At 41.8% G+C, this 24,987-nt stretch overlaps 1 protein-coding gene across 3 annotated transcripts in view; it reads right to left on the reverse strand.

Annotated features, from left to right (window-relative positions):
* ARHGAP18 (Rho GTPase activating protein 18) overlaps positions 1-24,987 on the reverse strand; it is a 119,250-nt gene that overhangs the window by 10,114 nt on the left and 84,149 nt on the right. For all 3 annotated transcript variants that reach the window (XR_007413585.1, XM_025423005.3, XM_049115455.1), the window contains 6 exons: positions 23,390-23,481; positions 19,081-19,158; positions 16,856-17,015; positions 14,536-14,618; positions 10,003-10,209; positions 8,512-8,652 (listed from right to left, as the gene is read on the reverse strand). Coding sequence is in view for 2 of the 3 variants with exons in the window: in XM_025423005.3 (XP_025278790.3) it covers positions 8,512-8,652; positions 10,003-10,209; positions 14,536-14,618; positions 16,856-17,015; positions 19,081-19,158; positions 23,390-23,481 (761 nt within the window). In the remaining variant the exon portion in view is untranslated. The remainder of the gene's footprint in view (positions 1-8,511; positions 8,653-10,002; positions 10,210-14,535; positions 14,619-16,855; positions 17,016-19,080; positions 19,159-23,389; positions 23,482-24,987) is intronic.

Raw genomic sequence — 24,987 nt, forward strand, 5'->3', positions numbered from 1 at the left:
CCACGATCGAGCCCTGAGTCAGGCTCCCTGCTCAGCGGAGAGTCTACTTCTCCTTCTGACCCTCCTCCAGGAAGGAAGGAAGGAAGGAAGGAAGGAAGGAAGGAAGGAAGGAAGGAAGGAAGGAAGGAAGGGAGGGAGGGAGGGAGGGAGGGAGGGAGGGAGGGAGGGAGGGAGGGAGGGAGGGAGGGAGGGAGGGGAACTGGGATATGAGCGCCTGTCTAAACCTTTTTTTGGCTGACAACGGCTCACAGCACCTTCCTAGGTCGACTGGTCACATTCTTTGACAACTAAGGAGACTGCTCTAGCAGGGAAGCTGTGTGTGCGCGTGCGCACATGAGTGTCTAGGACAGGAACAGTTCTTAAGTGTTTCCCTCTGTAGTGATACATTCCATCCAAATTCTCACAATAACACGTACATAGAAAAGTCTGACTCACTTTGAAGCTGCCATGCCCTTCACTATTGGAGAAAAAAATGCATGTAACTGGCAGGCATAATGGTTAAAGATGGAGAGTTTAGAAGCTCGTTCTGGAAACCTTTTTTTCCCCAGATATCTTGACAAGGGTGGCCAAATGATATTTGCTAAAGACTATAAACAATAAATGATGCCAAGGCTCTAGTTTAAATGGTGTATGACAATTTCTATTAAGCTCCAAAATCATGCTACATCAAATACTCAAGCTATTAGTGCACTAATTACATTGAGCTGCCAAGCTTTGAACAGATACAACAGGCATGATCATTAAGCCAAATAGTCTGTTCTTAACTTGAGCCACAGTAATAACTGAACCTGTGAATAGTATAATCTTTGTAACTTTCACATTTTTTTTCGTGTGTGTCTTAACAGCTGTGACTCTCTTATTTTTTTAATGTTTATTTTTGGTGTGCTGGTGAGCTGAAGTTATGTGATGTACAGCAAGACTGAGAACAGTATTTCACTAACACAACCTTAAAATTTAGTCACAAAGGATTTTACAACTTACAAAATAATTTCTTACGCATATAAAAACTGTTACAATGGAGAAAATCATCTCATATGGTCCTCACATGTTTTATATATTGAACTAAAGAATATTTTTAAAAACAAGATTTTAGGGCAGCCCGGGTGGCTCAGTGGTTGAGCATCTGCCTTTGGTTCAAGGCGTGACCCCCCAGGGTCCTGGGATCGAGTCCGTCAGGCTCCCTACAGGGAGCCTGCTTCTCCTTCTGCCTGTGTCTCTGCCTCTCTCTCTGTGTCTCTCATGAATAAATAAACATAAAATGTTTTTTTAATATATTTCATTTCTTATTATTTCTTATTTGGTTAAATAGAAAATGACTTTAGCATTTCTTCATAACATGTAGATAAACACTGCATTGCTCATATTTTTGCACTCTAGATTAGAAATTCAGTGTCAGACCTTTAAAAAATATTAATTTATTTTTTTCATTAAAAGCTAAGTTAAATGTAAGCTGACATTTTTAATGCTACAGAAAAATATTTTATCTTCAACAGGGCAAAGTGAAAAAACAACTTTCTTAAGAAAGAGAATATAACACATATTTTAGGAAATTAAACAAGGACATTTTAGCAAGGTGCCTTAAACTAAAATGGCATATTTATCACCTTAGTCCGACTGGAGGTGAGACATGAAAGTATTCTCTACCATCTTGAACTGCCTAAGTCCTGACTATAATAGACCCTCTATTATCCAAATGCTTAAACTTTTATCCAAATCAGATTCAGAGACTTTTAAAGAACCTGAAATAGCTTCTATAGGAATATGCATTTAATTTACAACAAAACTAAGTTTTTTTTCCTCTAATATGGTATTCTTTATGTACTATAATAAAAATCACAAACGTCTTCAAAAAAAAAAAAAAAAAACAAGATTCTGCGCTTGATACTATACTGTGATTTTCCACGTAAGTCCCCAGGTAGATCCAGACACTGTTTCCAGACCTAAAGCAGATGCTCAAAACAATATCTGCAATGATGCTCTGGGTCAGAGCTGTTAAATGAAACCAGAAATGGAATTCTAAACAGGGTTGTGACCAGACATGCAGCCCTGGCTATAAACAATCCAGAATCCACACCGCACTGCTGTCAACTCCAAGATTTTCTAGAAGAGAATGGCAGAAAGTAGCAGCAACAGATTTCTTTTCCAAGCCCCAAATCCTAAATGTTAAAAAAAATTTTTAAGATATTTATTTATTTATTTATTTACTTACTTACTTACTTATGAAAGAAAGAGAGAGAGAGAGAGGCAGAGACACAGGCAGAGGGAGAAGCAAGCTCCATGCAGGGAGCCTGACGTGGGACTCGATCCCAGGACCCCAGGATCACACCCTGGGCTGAAAGTGGCGCTAAACCGCTGAGCCACCCGGGCTGCCCCTAAATGTTAAATGTTATAAGATCATCTTGGACCTTTTAGCAAGTCAGGTAAGCTCTCTAAATATGGGTTCCTCAATTATAAATTTAGGGTGTGACATGAGATCATCCTGGGCTAACACTGAAGTTAACCACAGAGGGAATATTCCCTCTACCAAGGAGGGAAGATGTGAGGAGCTCAGCTTATTTGGCAAAATCTCTTTCTCATAAATGTACAGCTTCCGAGGGTGCCTGGGTGGTGCAGTACGTTGAGCATCCAACTCTTGTTTTTGGCTCGGGTCATGATCTTGATCGCATGGTGGGTGAGACTGAGGCCCAAGTCTGGCTCCGAGCTCAGTGCGGAGTCTGCTTGGGATCCTCTCCCTGTCTCCCTCTGCCCCTCCTGCTCGTGCTCCCTCTCTAATAAATGAATCTTAACAACAACAAAAAGTACAGCCTCCATTTACGCTGAAAGGTGAGCTTGAATGATAGTAGAAAAATCACAGATCAAAGTCCTCAATGGACTTGAGACCTGCATGATTCAGCAATTCATAACCAGATGCTCATCAAAGCAGCCCCAGGCCCTTATAAGGCAGAGATGCAATGTGAAGAAATTATGGGTGAAATGACAGGATGTCTATGATTTCCTTATAAGTACTAGAAGGAAACAAGGTGTGGGAGACAGGATGGAATGAGATTAGAAAAATAGGTGTGATCACTGTTGATAGGTTTATGGGGTTCATATACTATTCTGTTTTTTGTATCTAGGTAAGAAAAAATCCGTAATACAATTAAATATAAATTTACACATACATACGTACCCAGTGGGGAGAATCATACTCACAGTTTTTATACAGTACACATGCCAAGGTCCTGCTCTGAGAGGTTCTGACTCAGTGGGGTCCAGGGAGCGGCCCAGTCATGTTTTATAAAGAATGCTACTACAGACAACCCTATTGCATACTCTGGATAAGATAGCATCAATCTGGCCCTACCCCTCATTTTATAGCGGAAAGTAAGGCGCAGAGAGATAAAATGATTTGCTATTAATGTCCCACTGATGGCAGAGCTAGAGCTATATCCTCAAGCCACAACTTCCAGTACGTGATATAGAGCATATATACCCGTGTGTGTGTGTGTGTGTGTGTGTGTGTGTGTGTGATATCAGTCCCAACCACACGTTGAAGGCTGTCACAAAATGGTTATTTTTAATGGTCTACCATTTTGTTGTTTTTCACCAAGTGTTTCCTTCTGGTGCAAATGATGTGTTCTTAGTATTCAAGAAAGTCACATTTGTATCAAACAACTTACTCATTTAAAAACATTTGTCATATTAAGTAGATACTGTGTCCCTTACAACCTGGTTCAAACTATTAATTTATCTAGTCAAGCAAATCTCAATAACATGAACCCTGAGTACATATGGTCAGCATTAATAGCATACAGAATGCTTTAAAAATATATATATATATTGCCCTGATGACTTTTCATGATCTACAGTCTTTTGTCTTTCCTTCCTCAATCCCTGGCAATCTGGCTTCTTCCAACCGTAGTTACTGACAGTGCTTTGGAGAAAGTCAGGAGTGACCTTTCAATGCAGAATGCACTGACCTCTGCCCAAAGTTAGCCTTCTCCAGCCTCTGTCTAGCACGTGGTACACTAACCAAGCTCCTTTCCCTACCCATCTTCGTCCCTGGGCCTCCAAGACGCTGTAATCTTCCACTTCCTCTGACTTCCTACTATTTCTTGGCCTCTTTGACCAGCTCCTCTTCCGTGGCTCACCACTAAAATATTGGCATATTTGGCTTCCATGGCAATCTCTGTGCTGATCCCAAAGGCACACCTCCAGCTCTGGGCCTTCTGAGCTACAGCCCCGTGGAGCCAAAGTGCTTTCACACAGAGGGTCAACTATCCATGTCAAGAACTGACTACCTCAATTAAGAGTCCGTTCCTTTTGCTGAGTGCTTTCTATCAATGATAAAATCACCCACGGTAAAACCAGCGAGTCATTCTAGATTCCTCCTCATTCTACATTCCTCGTATCCAGTTAGTTTCCACATCTTGTCGGTCCCCCCAGCTCACACTTAACACTTCTTTCCATTCCCATTGCTGGGTCTTGGCACGGCCCAGGACTGTGGTTAAAAGCTATACATCGAACACACGTTAATAATGGCAGTCCTACGTGTTCACTGTATTACTACCCACGAGCTGGGACCCAGGAACACAACTCTCTCAGAGTTTTTCTGTGACCTCTAAGGAAATAGGGGATATGAGTAAAGAGACTCAGATTTAAGATCATACAGATTTGGTTTCAGAGTCCAGCCCCATCACTTCCTATCCAGATAACCTTAAGCAAGTTACTTGAGATTGCTGACCCTCACTTTCCTCATCTATAAAAAATGAGACAATATTACCGTACACTTCAATTAAACTCCTGTAAATATTAAATGAGATGATGTTTGCAGAAAATGTTTAGCAGCATGCCTGTCCTCTGGCAAGCACTCAAAATAATGACACTTATTACCCCTTGCAAGTATGGCTGCCTTCGCTAATTTGCAAGTTTTCTCCAATATATTATGAATATCTTCCAACGTCAATATACACCCTTGTATTTCCATGATATTTCGCTACATAAATGCGCCATAAGGTATGGAACTCCTCGTACCCTTTCGGGCTATTTCTGGTTCTGGCCAGCATAAAGAATACGGCGAGGAACTTAAGCATAAGCCTTTGCATGCTCGTCTTACTACTCCCTTTGAAGGAATTTCTGAATACAATGAAAAGCACAGTCTTCAGGCCTCTGCCATATGCTCATGACTCTCCGGGGAGAGTCTACCAAATTATGTGCCCCCAATGGCGATGAAATTAGGGGCACCACCTACCCAACCTCCTGTGTTTCACCGCTCCAAACTTTCCTTCACCTGACATCTCAGCAATGATTTGAACATGCAAGTGTAACCCTGTGACTCCTGGGGTCAAGATTTGCCCGAGTGGAGGTCAGGCTCCTCCCGGAGACCCCGCCTGGCCTTCCTTCTGCCCCTGCTCCACGCGCCTCACTGGCCCCTAGGACCTAATTTTCCCACCAAACACCCTCAAACATCCCTACTTCTTTTTCTAACATGAATCTCACCCTCAACACGCCCTGACTGGAAACTGTGATCTTCCCTGCTGAAGGGGCAATTCCATCCTTCCAATTTCTCCGGCCAAAAACCTTGGAGTCACTTGTTACTTCTTTCTCTTAAAATTCGTATCATTTCAACTTGAAGAAATCCCAAGGACTCTGACATCAAAAGACACAGAATGTGACCGTGTCACCTCTGGCACTAGTATCCTGGTGTCCTGCTTGCACCGAGACATGAACTTCTTCCTCTGATGTGGTCTCCCCATAGATGTGGCTCTCCCAGAGTCTATCCTCAACACAACAATCCAAGGGCACATCTTAGGACATAGATGTTCAAGCCTTAGCTCAAACCGTGCAACGACCCCACTTCACTCAAGATACGTCCAAATTCCTGAAGATGGCCTACAAGGCCCTATGTCATCTCCTGGTCCTGTGGTCCCTGTGATCCCATCTCCTACTGCCGTCCCCCTTGCCAGCCCACTCGGGTTACAAGCACTGCTTGCTGGTCCTCAAATACCCTCAAGCAAGTTCCTACCAAGAGGCTTTTGACAGACTATTCCTTCTGTTCTTCCTGAGAGAGACACGCACCTTGGCACCCCGTCCCTCCTTCACATCTTCACACAAATGAACAATACCTAGACCACCCACCTTAGTATTGCAAGGGCCTTCCTCCTTTCTTTGACTCCCTTTTTCTGTGCTATTTTTATTATTTTTAGAGCCCTTCTCACGTAGTAACATACGATGTAATTCACTTACTAATTCTTAGTTACAGAATTTAAGCTGCACAACAACAGCAGTCTCTGCCCGTATTTCAGGTGCCTAGAACAGTGCCTGGCATGTGACAGCCATACAGTAAACAGCTGCTTAGCAGATGAATAAAATACCCTGGCCAGTTTTAGGCTCCGTAATCTCATGCTACACATTCAAGTGATTTGGGGAAAAGTAAGGAAACACAAACTACTAAGACAGAATGGGACTGGGCAGCTAACCACAAAATAGCTGGCCCATGTTCCATCCAGTAACTTGAGTGTTGTTCTGTCATCGTTCTCTGTGTGTTGTCGTTCTCGCTAATAAAATGGCAGCAACTTGAACAAAACTCTGGCAAGTGCTTGAAAATTTTAGTCAAGATGATGGACCCAATGAACCTCCACCGCGAGTCCTGACTACCTCTGGGCCACGCCTCTGCCAGAAGCTTCCTCTGCTAGTGAGAGCTCTTTATGCAATTTGCTGCCTAAACAACACCTACGTGCTTTTCACACCCGGCTCTCCTTCCCAGGAAGCCTCTCAGAGGCCCACTTCCTGTTCCGCAGCCCCGGGAACCCTGATCAGGCTTTCAGTCCCACACCTGTGGCACCTGTAAGCTCGACCCTTCTGGACCCCGCAGCCCCTCCAGCTCCCTGAGGGTGAGCACCAGCCTCGCCATCTTCCTCTGAATACCTAACAGGGAGTGGGGGCTCTGCGCCAAGCAACGGTTAGCAGCATTCTGGTAAAAGAACTGAGTTTCTCAGAAGACAAAAGCAACACTCAGAGAGACTGAGTAACAGCTAATACATGATAAAACAGAGACTTAAATCCACGTTTGAATCCCAAGGCTTAAAATGACAAGATGGCTTCTACGTAGTACAGAGATTCTCAGACCATCTCACCTTGTTAATCCAAAGTACGAACTAAAGAAATCTAAGTTAATACAAATTCTCTAGAAATAACAATATGATGTAAACGTTTCATCTCTAAAACCTAACTTAAATTTTTTGTCCAGGGTTTTATTATTTAAAAGGTACAGCATAAATGTTTCCTCGGATGTATGACATACCTCACATTGTACTACCTTATAAAAAAGGCAGGGTTATAAAACCATCTAAGTTAATACGAATAAGCAGAGCTACAGAACAAAATTATATTCATGTATTTGTAATGATTTTAGGGGAAATGAAATGTTCTAAGTTAAATGAAAACGGTACGTCAAAAATCCTTTCTAACCTGTGACAAGAGCAAGCCCTTTCTCAAAATAATAAAACAGTATCAACAATTCCCTTTTACTACATTTTATGTCCTTAAAAATACTTAAAAATTGACCAAAAATATTTCATGCCTTCATGCCAATGTTATTTTTTTGATGGCGAGAGGCACAATATAGAATATATATGTGTGTGTGCTTATATATGCGTATATTTTATAATTACTAGATCCTTAAGTAGGCCAAAGCCAAGGCCAAAAAAAAAAAAGGGAATCACAGCCTGATAATTGCATTTCCACATTATTCCACAAGATGTCAGCATGTAACTGAATAACCTCAAAGGTGGCGGTGCTGGTGGTGGGGGTGTCTCCACCATAAACAGAACAATAGAAACCCTTCCGTTTCCCGATCTTAACTTAGAGCTTTGGTAACTCACTTCATAAATGTGTCTTCATGTATATTTTACTATTTTAAACCTGATTCTTAATACATTCTTATGGCAGTTTCTAAATGCTATTTAGGTATTTCTTTTTAAAACATTTTAATTTTCTTTATTGCAGCATACATCTCCCCGGATTCGGCGAGTGACCCAATGAAGAACTTACTGAAACCCAGGAAGGATCCTAGGCATAACCAACCATTGGTCTGTTTATCTGACTCAGTTATTTTTCCCCATTTGACAGATGAGAAAATGGAAAAAAAAAAAAAAAAAGATCAAGTGGTTCACACAGGGACGCCTTACTCAGTAGATTACATGTTCAGTGGACAATGGCGTCTCCACAGAGTCCTCTGTGTGTGGGGGGGGGGGGGGGGTGAGCGGGTGTGTGTCAAGACATTCTTATTTTCCTTTGTTCCCCACTAACAGCTCATATGCTGAGTCACCAACACCCGAGCAACTGCTAGTATGATCATTACTAGGAGCACAGTTGCCCTTAGTGGGTCTAGAACTCGTCCATAGCAACCGGGCCCAGTAAGTGTGTGGAAGGTCCTGCTAACACAGAAACATATGAAAGTCCTTCTGGTGCGTGTGAAAGTAAGAACAATACTGACATCTGCATAAACACGTATCGGCAAGTTTCTCTTACATCATTTGTGTTCTTATCCTGCTTTTCATATTTTTCTCGGTCATAAGCCATTTTCTTCAGCAATTTCTTCATGGCTTTTTTATCTTTTTTATGATTTTCAGTGTTTTGCTTCCTCACTTGGTTGACAATAAACTTGGGAATCTATGGAGAAATAGAATTAAGTTTGGGGAGGAAAAAGAAGTGGCATGACTTTTGAGCTCTAGAAAAGGTTTTATCTTTATATTTTAAATGTGGAGACAAGTAAGGGTTTTGACCATTTCATCAGACCCATAAGACCATGCTATTTTATACATGCACTATTCATTAAATATGGAAAAAAATGTATCGTATTATTCATTCGTCATGAGGACAGAGCATGCACAAGAAGTAATTTATCCCCATTGTGTAGGTTGGGTTCAAAAAGAGGCTTGGTAAAGTTCAAGGACATAGTGTCCATCTCCTATGCCTTACATGCCAGGATTAGAGACTGCCTGAGGTGACTGGCCTTAGGGACCACTACATTGAAGGTTGGTCCCTTTTGCAGCCACCTGTGAACAACCCAGCCTTTAGCTAACCTGCAGTCCCTTCTAATAACCAGCTAGCCTCGCCTCAAAAGAAAAGAAAAACTCGGGATCCCTGGGTGGCGCAGCGGTTTAGCGCCTGTCTTTGGCCCAGGGCGCGATCCTGGAGACCCGGGATCGAATCCCACGTCCGGTTCCCAGTGCATGGAGCCTGCTTCTCCCTCTGCCTGTGTCTCTGCCTCTCTCTCTCTCTCTCTCTCTCTCTCTCTCTCTCTCTCTGTGTGACTATCATAAATAAATAAAAATTAAAAAAAAAAAAAAAAAGAAACCACCTTCTCCAAACCTGCTGAAAAGAACTCCTGCCTCTCTGCTAAATCCTTGGAATTGAGACTTAAAAAAAAAAAAAAGAAAGAAAGAAAAACTCACCAATAAAAGTGACAGGTATCTAGTGATAATCCAGGAAAAATCGATTCTCAGAAATTACATGAGCAAAAATAAAATATTTTAGAAGTTTCCAAACTGAAACAATGAAATAATGCTGGCATTTTAAAAACTGAGATTTAGGGATCCCTGGGTGGCGCAGCGGTTTGGCGCCTGCCTTTGGCCCAGGGCGCGATCCTGGAGACCCGGGATCGAATCCCACGTCAGGCTCCCGGTGCATGGAGCCTGCTTCTCCCTCTGCCTGTGTCTCTGCCTCTCTCTCTCTCTCTCTCTGTATGACTATCATAAATAAATAAATTAAAAAAATAAATAAATAAAAATAAAAAAATAAAAACTGAGATTTAATAAATGGACATTGGTTTTTTATTTTAATTCCAGTGTAATTAACCCAGTGTTATATTAGTTGTCAGGTGTATGAACATCAATTTTTTTTTAAAGTCACATTGGAATCACTTCTACTGGTTTGCTTTTTAGAGAAAATATAACCATAAAAAGACTTTAGAATCTAGATATCACTATTCATTAACAGAACTTAAAGATATATACTTACTGTCCACAGAAGTTGTTGATACTTAATCAATAAATGCATGATGTTCGCTGTCCCAGCTGCCATTATGAATTCTCGCTGTTCATTGGACTTCAAGCCTAACGCGTGACACATGAAGAGATTCGGGGCCATGACCATTGCTACATTCATGGTTGTCATCTTATTTTTCTCTCTATTGTCTATTACTCTTTGGAGAAATTCAAGCAGGGCCTGAAACAGAAATGACTCTTTGAGATTTGTGTTTTAATGAAGATAAAAGAGATTTAAAAGCATTGTCAACGTATGGGATTTTTACTTAGTTAAAAAATAAGTTGTGCATAATCACCACAGTCGGCTAGGGGCATGCAATGGGCTCTGCCAACAAAGCTTCTCTGTCTGGTTAGCACCTCGACGTGGCACTGGGCCTGGGACAGACAGGACACCGTCGGAACCAGGCATGAATGGAGGCGCTCAGACATAGGGCCCACTGGAGCCACGCAGCACTGAAAAGCAGCTGCTTTTCATACAAATATTCACTTGCTTCACAAAGTACTTCACTTTTATCTTTAGTAATTAAAAAAAACAAAAACAAAAACAGAAAAGAAAAAAAGAGAAAGAGAAGAAAAGAAAAGAAAGAAAAGAAGAAAAGAAAAGAAAAGAAAGAAAAGAAAAGAAAAGAAAAGAAAAGAAAAGAAAAGAAAAGAAAAGAAAAGAAAAGAAAAAAAGAAAAGAAAAGAAAAGAAAAAAGAAAAGAGGAAGGGAAGGGAAGGGAAGGGAAGGGAAGGGAAGGGAAGGGAAGGGAAGGGAAGGGAAGGGAAGGGAAGGGAAGGGAAGGGAAGGGAAGGGAAGGGAAAAAAAGCTCTCTTAGGCTCATTTAATCTCAGGTACTCGACAGCCAGCTGACAAGAAACCTAGAAGAATGGAGACTGCCATGTGGAGGAAGGGAGCGTGAAAAGAAACCAAGGAAAGAGTCTTTAAAAACTGAGTAAATAAAAAGGAACTTTTCACCAGAACAGGCTGGTTTCTGCTCATGTGGATGAGGAAACGAGGTATGTAAGTGATGCTACCACAGGTCATCGAGCTGGCAGATGGAGGACAGGGTCTACCTGGCTTTTGTTTTGGAATTCTTAACTACAAAAAAAAACCCGTGTTTTCATATTTATCTTAAAATCCCTGAAAGGTGAAATAAACTCTATCGAAGTGGGGGGGGGGGGGAAGAAACAGTGTTCATTTCTCATAAGATTTAGGGGGAAAAAGAATTCCTGTGTTAACAGGTGGATCTTAAATCAAGTTTAGCTGCTATATAGACTTCAAAAAACTGAAACAAACTAAAGGCACAGCCTCAATATCTAACAATAAGATTTATGTATCTAATTTCTGGTACAGTGCTCAGAAAGTTAAATTGTAATCTAAGCATAAGGTTATACAGTAACAATACCTTCTCAAATGAGGACAAAAGATTAATTGGTGAGGTCCAGGGGAAAAAAATTTAATTTTGCACCAGAGACCAGAATAATTATTCAGGGACCAGTGTATCTCTTTCTTTACAAAGTATAAATGATAGAGATTAGGTAATAAACCACTTTAATTGTGGTGTGCATATGCAATACGATTATCCAAACTATTACTATCAGAATATTAGAATATGCATGTGTGCCGATATGAAATTAATAAAATGTTAGTCTGGCCCTTGCCAAAAGCACTTCATCTTCAGACATATTTTTTCTTACCTGACACAGAAGAAGTGACCTTGCTAAAAAAGTATCAGAGGCAGCTGGGTGCCTCAGATGGTTAAGCCTCCCACTGTTGATCTCAGCTCCCCTGTCAGGTTCCTCGAGGGGCATGGAGCCTGCTTAAGATGCTCTCTCTCCCTCTGCCCCTCCCCTCACTCTAAAAAAATTTTAAAGAGCATCACTAGTCTGGTGTCACACAAGCCTCACTGGTCTCACTCCCTGAAAACCAGTTTGAGTCCCAGCACAGTTAGTTATTAGCTGTGTGAGATCTTAGGGTAAACTTCCGACATATCTGCCCTTTAACGTCTTCATATTCATAAAACAGGAATACTAATCTCCCAGCCTGCCAGGATTGAGCAGGACAATGTTACAGAGCTAACTTCCTAAAGATAAATACAAATAAATGAGTAAATAAACACCAATAATTATATTAACACAGATCCCCCACTAATATCTTAACATCAATCCTCTTTCTTCCTCCAAGTCAAAAGTAGTTATGATCACTGATGCAAATATACAATAATCCAAGGTCAAAAACAACAACAACAACAACAAATCCTGGTCAAACAGTTTTCCCAAACACCTGTCTCTTTAGGCTTAAAGTAGGACATGGTGCTTAATGCAGTGCCTCCTAACCCTTCGATGTGCTCTCGTAATAGTCTGCAAAGGTCACACCCATGATCATGTTCCTCCAGATAGGAACTGACTTTTTACTAGGCTTGTAAAAATTGGGGAATTTTGCATTAAGCTTCCTGAAATTACCTTGTGATAGAGTTTTCCTTAACTTTGAACTAAATGTAAATGGCTTATTTTCTTGTGCCTATGGCATTCTTGGTTCAATGTTTCTATTATTAGAATTCTTGTTTGAAACATTTATCAAGACTAGCTAAAATTAAGATTTTAAATAAAGGTTAATTATTAAATTTACACTTCTTCGGCATTTTCCAATTTTGTTATCCCAAAAAAGTATTTCCCACTTTATTTATAAAATTGTACTCCCGAGCAGCCCGGGTGGCTCAGTGGGTTAGTGCCGCCTTCAGCCCAGGGCATGATCCTCGAGTCCCGGGATCGAGTCCCACGTCGGGCTCCCTGTATGGAGTCTGCTTCTCCCTCTGCCTGTGTCTCTGCCTCTCTCTCTCTTTCTCTGTGTCTCTCATGAATAAATAAATAAAATAAAATAAAATAAAACTGTACTTCCAGTAACCTTATAAACAAAAATTAAAACTATTCTAAAAGTTTAAAAACTTTTTTTCAAACAATTTTCAAAACAGTACGCTGCCTGGAATTCTGAAGGCAAATTCTGAAATTGCATTGTAAACCACCTTTTCCCAACAGTAACCATACTGGAATAAGTGTCTCCTCTCACAATTATTTGAACTCATTTGAATGCAGACATGTTTTAAGGAAATCCTGTGTCTTTCAATGCCCGCCTTATACTGTCATTCACAGGGCCATCACACACTGGTATCTCTATGTGAAGGAGAAAAAGATGGATTAAATTTCTCTTTCAGGGCTCTGTGTCAGGGCATAGCTGACAAGTAGGCTGGAAATCGGTCCCCATGCCATTTCTACTTTGACCACAATCTACACTTACCCAGCAACCCTGGTCACACAATGTTCAAATGTGACCCTTTCTGGAGTTGGCCTCTGTCCCCCAAAAAAACCAACATCTAATGCTGCCTTCTCAGCATGTGACCATCAGTGAAGCAAGAGATTTTTTTTTTCCTCCTGACTTATTAGTAAAGGGAGTAAGTCTTTGGAAGTTCTCCCGTAGAGAAGCAGGGATTTTACTCCAGTAATCCTCGTAAACTCTTTCATCCAGAAAAGTTGACTATTAACATTCATTCCATGGGCATGAAAGAACTACCACCCAGCTTCAGTTCAAGGAGTCTTAATGAGGTACAGCAAAAAGTCTCAAGATTTACCAACTGGTTTTGTTTTCTTGACATGAAATTTCTTGGCATGATTTTTCATTTTAAATAGAAAGAAATGTGGGGAGCAAAAGGGCAAGGGTTCTGCCGTTAGCCATATAAAAACAATTTATTAAGGCAATGGCAAAACTTAAAGCCAATACTGTTTTTAAACTATATTTTAGAAGTTTCCTTACTCTTTCATAAGTTTATAATTAACCTGCACAACTACTCTATAAACTTTTGCTGTTAAGAAAATAAATCAGTAGGAATAATCCACTGGTTATTCTAAAAGCCTCTGACAATGCTTATTACAAACGGTATTAAATCATATAGACCAAGTCACTTTGAAATGATGATGTAAATCAAAACCTCAGGGTAAGCCCTTAGAGAAATAATTAGAATTTATTTGAGTCGGTCTATCTTTTGGCTAACCAAACACTTGAAAATCATCATTACGACTTACTTCAAACTATACTGCCTAGAACTACAAATACAACTCTTTAGGCTGAACAGTAGGTTATATCTGATGAGTCTTATTACTTCCTTTTTAAACATCCATTTTTTTACTTACTACATGTTCATTAAATAAATTTGGAAAATGTAGGAAAATAAAAAAGAAAAACCAAAAGCACCCATGTTTCCATCAAATAAAAAACAATGAACCTTGTTCATTGGTTTTGGTAGAAGTGTTACAGCAAAAATTAAATACTTGATAATACTTTTAACAGGACTAGCCTAGTAAATATGGTAATAAAGAGTTAAAACACTTCCACCATCTATCTTTAAAAGTCGGTCTTTTCTTTGTAGCCTACTGCAAACAAGTCCATGAAAACACCACACTGTTTTGCGACAAATAATGAGAAATTCCTCTGCTTTTCTGAGGGATATTTAATGTAAATGAATCCACTGACCTTAAGTGTGTCTCTGTTTGCATCAGGCAGGAGGATGACAAGAAGGTTCAAAGCCTGGAGTTGTTGCTTCCTGGTTGGAAGATCTGCCGACAGATTAAATAAATCTGAACTCTTTACCAAACCTTTTTTTTTTTTTTAATATCCTTTTTTCATTTTGTAAGAAAAAAGTTATTTGGCACAAACATGACTATGAAATGTAAGACACAACAACCGAGCAGCGAGCATTCTTGAGAGTGTGTTCGAGAGAGATGAGGACAAGCAGCTGCTGCGTTAGAGCTTTCTCTCTCTCCGAATGCTCACTTCCAACTGTGATCATATGATGAGCGGCCTTATGTTTGCAGACACACAACAGTGCTTTGGAAATCATTTCAACTTCTGTGTGATAATTATTCCCCAATGAAGAGACACAGAAAGTTGGACCTCCCGTGGTACGGGGTCAGGGGGCATCTGCAACAGTGAAGTTTGTTTCTTCACTGGTGAGTGGCAAATCCCATGGTAAGGGCCCATCGATTCCAAGAGGAATATGTAACACTGAGCCCGGAACACAGTAAATGCTCAATAAATGTCTGTGGAATGAATCAGAAAACCAACTCACAATGACTGAGTCCAAGAGGTACATTATTATCATGGATATTTATCATTTTTAGTAGCCCTTAACCCCTGTAAGTAATACACCTGGATATCTGGAGTCATTCTGGTACTTTGCTCTTTAGGAATCAATTTGTCCTTGAACCAATAATCAAAGAGCATATGCAAAATAGCATAACTTAACCATTAAAAATATTTTAAACACAAGGTGCTTTCAGTCATGTCTCCCCTCGAAATTCTGAAGAAATATGATATGAGATGATACATGGGAATCATCTCAACAATACATGCTTTAAGAATAGCCTGGAAAACAATAGAATATTATTCAGCTGTTAAAAAAAAAAAAAAAACAATGAATGAAATCTTGCCATTTGCAGCAACATGAATGGACCTTGAGGGCATTATACTAAGTAAAATAAGACAAAGACAAATACAGATGATTTCAGTTCTATGTGAGATCTTAGAAAACAAACAACAAAAACTAAGATCATAGATACAGAGAACAATTGGCGGAAGCTGCAGGGAGGGGGGTGGGAAGGGGGTCAAAAGGTACACCTTTCAGTTATAAAATAGCTAGGTTATGGGGACACAATGTACAGCACGGTGACTACAGTTGATAACAACATACTGCACATTTGAAAGTTGCTAAGAAAGTTGATCTTAAAAGTTCTCATCACAAGAAAAAAAATTCTGCAAGAGCGTGAGGTGATGGGTGTTGACCTGATGTACTGTGATGATCCTTTCACGATATACACAAATATTGAACCATTATTTGTACATTAAGAATGTAGGTCGGGCAGCCCCAGTGGCGCAGTGGTTTGGCGCCGCCTGCAGCCCAGGGCGTGATCCTGGGGACCCGGGATCGAGTCCCACATCGGGCTCCCTGCATGGAGCCTGCTTCTCCCTCTGCCTGTGTCTCTGCCTCTCTCTCTCTCTCTCTCTCTCTGTCTCTATGAATAAATAAATTAAAAAAAAAAAAATGTAGGTCAATTATATCTCCATTAAAAAAAAAAAATGGAATAGCCTGGAACAGTTCTGGTGGACACTGTCGCTCGCCGTAATCATCAGCAGTGACGCCCTTTCCCTCTCATGGTGTCCCAGGTTGGAAGTTAAAAATATGGTCATTAGAATATGTTGATGGCATTTTTCCTTTTTTTGATGCCCTCCAGGACTCAAGGGAATAACGACAGCAGTACGTAAACCTCCTAAGATCTTTGTGTTCACCAGAAAAGAATCAAGAACTGATGGAGACGTTAACTTGGAGCTTGCCCAGGACCACAAAATGGCAAGATGTACGAAGTCTGCAGCCCCCTCCGCGGGAGGCAGCCAAGTAGTTTGTTCCGTGTTTCTGCATGGCAATCTCAGAACTTAATTTTTCAGGAAAATAATCACTGCCTGTGCCACATCTCCTGTGCTCTTATGATAACTGTTAATCCGCAGCTTCTCCAGTAAGTGTTGCTTTTAACACTTGGCAAGAAAAACGTATCAGATCTGACATGACTCATCCTATTACACAAGAAATGTGAAGTTCCAGGCTTAACAAGAAAATGCATTGTATTGCTGACTGGGCGTGCAATCAACCTGCCCCTGAGGGGAGCGGCCTGTCATCCCAGTAGGGGGAGATGCGCATTCGCGGAAGCCTAGGCCGTGTCCACCAGGGTGGACCAGTGGACGCGGTTCTGTTCTCTGTGCTGCGGGGTGGTCGGTGTGGGCGGCGGGAGAGGGCGCTTACCCTGGACAGCCTGGAAGGCCCTGAGGTACTCTACGCTGAGCAGCGGCTGGGGCAGCTCCCGGATGAAGAGCTTCAGCAGGCTGGCTGCGTCGTGCTGCTTGACACTTTCCCAATTAAAAGTCCCTTCGTAGAACTTTGCTTCTAGTTCTTGGCAAAGATTCTGAAACGCAGAAGGAAGAAAAAAAAAAAAGAAGAAGCTACCAGTAAGTGCGGGTTTTTTCTTTCCTCCTGCTGAGCCCGTGATGCTAGTCTTCCCGCTTTACAAGAGATTCTACTCTTCAGAGAAGAATCTGGAAGAACTAAGAGGTCAACAGTTCCCTGTCACTCAGAAAAATACGACCCTGCCAGGGTACTTGACCATTGAAACCTTCCACCCCAGGCCGCAAAACCCGAGACTGTAGACATTTTCCTGAGGGTGCGACAGACCTCATGCAGCAAAGGTCTAACTAGAAGATTCCTTAAGGCGGCCCCTGCATGTGGGGGCTTGGCTTAAGATACTCCAATTTTTCATTCAATCATTAAAAATCACTTTTAAAAACTCTGTTTTAAATCGCTCAGGAGCACATTCCGTGACAATATGGGTCCTCAGTCTCGGGGCCTAGGGCAGGAGGCCGCCTCCGGCCGGTCACCTGGGAAATGGAAGAGGCCAGATTCCACAGCAGGTGAGGCCTGAAAACCCCTCAGGGCGGCTGCCTCGGCGCAGAGGACCGGGCGGCCGCGCGGAATGAGGGTCTGCCAAGCTATTAGCAGTCACTTTAGCTTCACAGTGACTGTTTCCCACAGGCCTCTTGGCTGTGGCATAAATCCTATTAGGTTAGAAATCCTTCCAAGCTCCTGTCACGTCCTTGATGATTTTAACTGTTCTCCCGAAGAAGGTTCTTCGTTTTTCTGGTGAGGTGGAAACCTATTACACTCTGCTCTTCCCTACGCAGCTCCATCTTCTCCTCCACCCGGCACAGCCCGACCAACAGAGGTGAGCCCAGATGGGGGACGGTGAAGGGACAGTCCGGAGGGGGAAGGGGGGACGGCAACGGAGGGAAGGAGGGAGGGATGTAGAGAGTAAGGAGGAGGACGGGAGGGGGGAGAAGAGAGGAGAGTACAAAAAACTGGGGGAGAAAGACCACCCAAAACTCTGCGTATTAGGTTTAAATTATGTACAAGGAGCCGCTGCGGCCTGACGGGGCTGAGGCAACGGGTGCTGCCGAGTCCACTGAGCCACCTTCTGAGGAGTCCCGGGAGCTGAGCTCGGCGGCCGCCGTCCTGCCACACATGGAGAGCGCGCCTGTGTTCAGACCGCGGGCGGCGGGTGCAGGCCCAGGGTGGCGTTACGCTGCGGGAGTCAGTGCTGCGGCCGCAGGACCCGAGGGTTCCGGCCCGTGGGGACGCAGGTCATGCCTTGTCCCTCTCAGACTCCGGTTCTCTGCAGGACAACGCGCTCCTCACCGGGGCTCGCCCCACAGTCTCTCGCTGCCCTACGTGTCCGCGGAGGCTGACACGCGGCGCCTTAGCAAAGCTCCACGGGCCGCAGCATGGCCTCAGGGACCTCGCAGGGGCAGGCGGCCAACCCGGGCACCAGAGCAGTGATTGTGTGAGCGGGGCCGTCCGGCTGCTCAAACCCAGGGCGCTGACGCGACTGTGTGGTGGGAGCCCCGCGGCCTCCGGTTCAGTCTCTGGTTCCAAGGCTGAGGAGGCCCCTCGGCCCCGCTCCCCACCTGACGAGGCCCCTTGGGCCCCGCTCCCCACCTGAGGCACCCCCTCGGCCCGCTCCTCAGCTGAGGAGGCCCCCCAGGCCCCGCTCCCCACCTGAGGAGGCCCCTCGGCCCCGCTCCCCACTGAGGAGGCCCCTCGGGACCTGCTCCCCACCTGAGGAGGCCAGCGGCCTGTCCCTCCGGCCTGTCCCTCGGTAGCAGCCCCCCCCTCCCCTGGCTCCCCACGCCCAGCCTCAGCCCGTCATATGCTGACTCCTGTTCTGCCTGGGTCAGGAGGGAGCAGCGGCGGCTCTGCGGGTCCCGTCCGTTGGCACCTCGGAGAGCCCAGCAAGGCCGCTGGGCCCCTTGGCCTCTCTGCTCACCAGAGCCTTACTCCCGCTACCCGGCCACTCTGAAGGACATTGACTCCCCACAGAGGTCGGCAGGGGCTCCCGGAGTATACCCGGCCCCGGGCCTGGAGGCCTCCCCGTAGGCGGTGTCTCGTGGGGCAGCTGTGGTCTCGAGGACCGCGCTTACCCGGATTCTCGTGGCGGCCCCGGGGATCCTCAGCAGGCCTTCTGTTTCCAAGCCTCCCTCCTCGATTCGAGCAATCAGCTGCGAATAAACAGAAGAATGTTCTCACTTGGCAACTCATTTCCACCCGTTTCCACCTGTTTTCACCCTGACACAGGCTCGTCCCACACAAACACCCGCACAGCCGCCCTGGGAACCGCCTCTACCGTGGCCACAGCCCCAAAGCTCCAGGTGAAATGGAGGTCCCCCTGCTGCCCTTCCCAGGCCAAGACTGGAGATGCCCATGGTTTAAGAGCCACCACGACCACCCGTGCTTCTGCTTTTCCAGAAACATACATCCTGCAGTCAAATAAATCTTAGGAAATTCCAGGATTTGCACACTTACATCTCCTTTTTGGTTTGTTTGAAAGGATTATTTATGGTCTGAAGGAAAAAACAAGAACAAAACGAAACAAAACATCCCTGTTTGCAAATACTCATTTTTAAGCTTTTCAGCTTTTAGTCGTAACCCAAGATAAAAATCAGTTCCCATAGAGGGCTTCTAAATTACACCTGATACCCAGCGAGTGCACATGGATCTAGCTCCAGAACCCCATTTAAAAAAAAGAAACAAAGATTTTTGCAGGAACCCACAAGAAAAAAGGCAAACAGAGAAATGACAATGACACTGTTGGAAGGTAGGAAGAGGATTAAAAAGTGGTTAATTCTTGGCAGAGTAATCTTCCAACTGAAATATGTATTCCCTGGGCGGGGCGCAAAGGCTTTAGGGGAAACTCTGCTATTTTAGGGAAATCAATCTCCTTGTCCTCAAGTTACATATAAGGCAATTACCTTGCCTCACATAGCTATTCCTCCCACCACGCACCCCCGCCCCAGAACAAAAGACAGACCTACTCTTCACTCATCCCCAAATTTGCTATGATCTCTCCACACACCCTTAAAGGCATAAAGTCTTCCAGAGTGCCAAAGGATGTAAAATTTTATTTTTTTCCAGGGAAACTTCCTTTAATGACTTACCAAGGCTCTATAAACTACATAAAGCTTACCGTTTCTCCCTTGCTTATAAAAGTGTCTATTAGGAGCAAACCAAGGTATCATAAACTGAGGTCTTTTGACCTTTGTCTAGATGCTCTGAAATCAGATAGATTGTAGCATGTAGACACTGGAAGGGAGGCAATTTTTCTTTAATGACCTCATCTCTCCTATCCCTGGATTACAGCCAAAGAATGTACTGATCTTCAGGGAGTCAGGTAGGAATAAAGCAAAGAGTAGTTTCGAAATTCCCCTAAGGATTTATTATTAGCTAAAGAAAGAACCATCTCTGGCCAGTCAAAGCAGTGCATGATTTTTAAAAATTCAACTAGAATGTTTCCCAAGACCACATTTTTCAAGTCACTCTAGATAATAAACCGAGGCAGAAAAACTTTACACGAATTATTTTAGATTAGATAGGCATTATTCAATAAAGGATTTAAAACCAAACTTATTCAATGTTTGAACAATCTTCATTTTTATTTCATCTTATAAAATGTTTAAAATGATCTATTAGCAAAAAATAAAATTCTATGCCAGCTGCTAGAGCAAATTAGTTTTTAGCAATAGTATATGACTTTCAAATTTTCATTAAATATACAGGGAAAATGGATGATTTCTAAATAACTGAATAAGAGTGAGTTCTGAATTTTTATATTTCTTTTTATTACTCTCTTATCTGGAATACTAGCATTCCATAAATATACACACACACACACACACACACACACACACACTACCTGAAACGATGCCATGTGTTTTTTCATATTTCTCATTTTAAAATTTTTAGCCACATTATATTGCATTATTAAAATATAAATAATAAATACTTTATAGCTCTCCTTTCATTTTCAAGACTTAAAGATGGAAAATAACTATATTGATCTATATATTTTAATCATGCTCTTTTTTAGTAATTTATCTCACAAGGGACATTGCATAATTTATAAGTAATGTTCACAGCATTTCCTAAGATTCCATACTTATATGAATTTATGAATTGAAAATGAAGTCAGAAGTTTTGGACACAAATTATCTTTGATTTGGCTAAATAGTTTGACAACGAGAACAGAATTTGCTAATTTGTCAGAATTTCTCTACAGGTAAAAATTAAGAGTATTTTATTTCCCTAACTTATTCTGAGAATATGGTTTAAACAATGTGCCTCTGAACAAAAACGAGACAAACAAGAAAGTAGGTAAAATTCACAGGTAGTAGATAAGCTTTGTTAAAGCTCTTTTTTGGGGTAGAACTCTTAATAAATGAGAAAGTATAATCCTTTAAAATCTAGTAATAAACCTTTTTGCAAGTTAGTGATTTCCAATTATTTCCTTTGTACAAAATTGAGGAAAACCTAATTGAGGTGACAGTTGATCAATCAAAAAAAATATCTTTCAATGATAGATCACTGTGATTTTTTTGCTTATAATTCAGAGGGGATGCAAATAGAGGAGTGTTATCTAACAGTAAACTCTTTAGACTCTCTTTTATTTTTCATGTGAACAAAAAAATCTTTAAGGCTGTTACCTAACAACTTCAAACTGGTTGGAGACCTGAGTCTTCAGAATATCAAAGAGACCAGAAATGTAAAATGACTAAACAAATAAGAAAACAATTTCCAGAGAAAATGATACGGGACTGCATGCAAACCTCAGCCTGATTAGGAGACCTCCCTAAATTTTTGTGAAGACCAAAACTTACTCTTCACTAATGTGATGATGAATTTGATAAAGTCAAGAGGGACACATCACTGTTTTTTTTTTTTTTTTTAAACACCAATCTAGACGTTACTGTGAAGGTATTTTTGTGGATGTAATGAACATTTAAAGCAGTACATTTTGAGTAAAGCGAAGTACTCTACATAATGTGAGCAGTCTTCATCCAGTCGGCTGGGGGACTTAACAGCGAGGACTGAGGTTTCCCAAAGAAGCAGCACTTCTGCTTCAAGACTGCAACATGGAAAGCCTACAGGAGTTTCCAACCTACACATGTTGGACTCAACATTGTAACATCAACTCTTGCCCAAGTTTCCAGCCTCTGGAAAGGGACATCTATTTCACACTTGCCAGCCCCCTCTCTCGCGTAAGCCAATTCTCTAAAAGAAATCTCTCTATACGAACATGGCTGAGCATATGCGTGCTCGCACGCACACATGTTATTGGTTGTTTTGTTGGAGAACCCATGTCTACCGGGAAAGGATACTGCTGAGATCCTTGCCTTCCACAGTCATCTGTGGTGGTAACATGCACCTTTTACTCAAATTAATATGAATATCTGGCCCACATTTGTCAGCACCTCCCAGCTAATCACAGGCCCTGTTGAGCACTCTCCACACAGATACAAGCTCTGTAGGCAGTGGCTGGCAGAGGCTGCTGAGTAGAGCAACGTTCTTTAGGAGAAACGATGAGAGACACAGATGGATGTGATGGGGACCATGAGAAATAATGGAATCAGAGTTTAGTAGGTAAGATAGCTAATGACCGGTTTGGAATAACGGAGGCATCAGTGCCAAGTAGACAGAGCTTTATTCAGTATTGAATGAGTTTGTTGAGCCAGTCAGTCATAAACGTTCCCACTGCCACTCTCTGCTATGCCCAGAACGTTTAGAAATTGTGATGTGCTGGGGCCGCATAGTCCGTAACGGGGGGCTTGGGTAGTCCGTAACGGATCTGACCCACCTTCCCCCCTGTGCATTCTTGCCTTTTATCACATGTTTCTGAACAATGATGGCTCAGAGATTAGACTGAAATTTTTATATTGCCATAGATAATCCCCTTATGAATAACTGTGTGTTGATGACACCAGTGACTTGATAGTTTAGCAATCACTTTCTGATTCTGCTTTATGGTTTCTTTGCCTACTTTGGAAGTAGGCATTGGTAAATTAAGTTGGACATCCTCACTGTAAATAGGAAAGCTTGGGAAATACATAAAGGCATGAAATATTCATGAGGATGCAATTCCCTAGAAATTTATAAGCAGTTCCCACTCCTGTGTATTATAGAAGCGAAATCTCAATTATACAAAGCTAACTAATATAAGACAGGAAAACGATGCCAGGTAATCACAGTTAGAGTAATACCACAGAAAACATCACCATGAAATAAAAATTATAAGCCCTTGAAACAAATTTGTTTCCTGAATAGGAAATCAAAGTACAAAATAAAAAGCATATCAATTGGAAAACTGTATTATAAATATTATGAATGCCTAAAGAGAAAAAAAAACTTCTATTAGTTTAAGTATGTTCTCTCCAGGCTGACCCACTTAGGCCTACTTACTTTTTGAAATATCAAGGGTATTCGAGTTCCTGGTACTTTCCTCTGATCGTGTTCCAACAACACTGTCAGTGGAATACAAAAAAGGCCAGAATCTGCAACAAAAAATAAAATTTTTTCTTTCATCCATCTATAAAATACTAATACAAAAATATTAAAGGCATCAGATTTCTTGATATTGTCATTCAAACAAACAACTATTTATTGGGCCCCTAATAAGTGGATGCCATTGTCCAGCCATTAGGTATACACATTTTAATAGGAAAGTCTTGGTCTTATATAGTAATCTAGCAAGGAAAGACAGCTAAGCAAATGAGGGCAAATGATCACCAAAATAATTAGAAAAGTTAAACTGTCCTATAAGAGAAATAGTGCCATGGAGTCTGTGAAATAATGCAAATAATTTACCACAGGTAATCAAATTAAAAGTTTTAGCTAAAGCAAATATTACTTATCTCTTCCATAGTTAATTAACATTCAACATTCTACAATACAGAAAAATATAAATGTTTGTTTTTGAGAAATCAGTCAACATTATGATCTTGTTCTACAAATGTTTTAAAATCTTTAGGAAATAGAGACACTCGGTAGTCTTAAATTGAAATTTATAGTTGCATATATTTGGGGATAACTCCAGAAAAAATGAAAGGTAATAGTTTATAATTTTCTACGTTAAAATCACAGGCCTTCAGTCTGGTGTGAGCATAGCTCCTGCATAGCACCTCCCACCCCACCCCCATCACTAAATGAAGTGCAATACACATCATCAGGGGAGATATAGATCATTTGTGAACAAGGAAAAGGGGGAATTGTATTGGGGAGTGAGGACACTGGAAACTGACACTCAATAGAGATGCCGTTCAAGAGAATACCAGTAACCTTATAACTTGTAGCTTAAGAATTATGAAAAAATGGTGCCTGGGTGGCTCAGTCAGTTAAATGTCTGCCGTTGGTTCAACGTGACCCTGGAGTCCTGGGATCACCTGCACAGGGATCCCTGCTCAGTGGGGAGTCTGCTTCTCCCTCTCCCAGTCCCCCCACTTGTGCTCGTTCAATCCTAAAAAGAATCATGAAAAAAAGTAACCTTCAAAAATGTTAAGAGTCCAGTTGATGAATTTATTAGATGAGATGCAAAAATATTTAAGAAACGGAAAGAAAATCTATTCTGTTAATAGCTGTACTCTTAATGAGAATAGCTTAATACTTCTCTCTCTGCTAGGAAGCAATTCTAAAACATAAAAAAAGCCTCTCTAAGCCATTTTAAAAGTCCTAAGCACTGAGTCACAGCTATTTAAATTATATTTCTATTTTATATTTGGCAAAGGCTTTGTGACAAGCTTCTGAAAAAACATCTAAAGTCTTTCATTATCCATAATGGCCTTGCGAAAAATCAGAAGCACCATTTAACTCAGAAATTCACCATCCCAAGCCTTAAGCTATAATAGTCAGTGGAACTCAGCACAGAATGAGCTCTTCTGGGGCCCAGCATGGGAGAGAGGACCTTGAGGGAAGGTATACTTCAGTCCTACAGAGAAATTGCCTCTAAAACGTAAATCAGGTGAAGACGTGTCTTTATTAATGTTACCATAGCAACTTGAGAA

The sequence above is a fragment of the Canis lupus genome, chromosome 1 (assembly GCF_003254725.2).
Source record: "Canis lupus dingo isolate Sandy chromosome 1, ASM325472v2, whole genome shotgun sequence".
In the NCBI taxonomy this organism is placed as follows: Eukaryota; Metazoa; Chordata; class Mammalia; order Carnivora; family Canidae; genus Canis; species Canis lupus.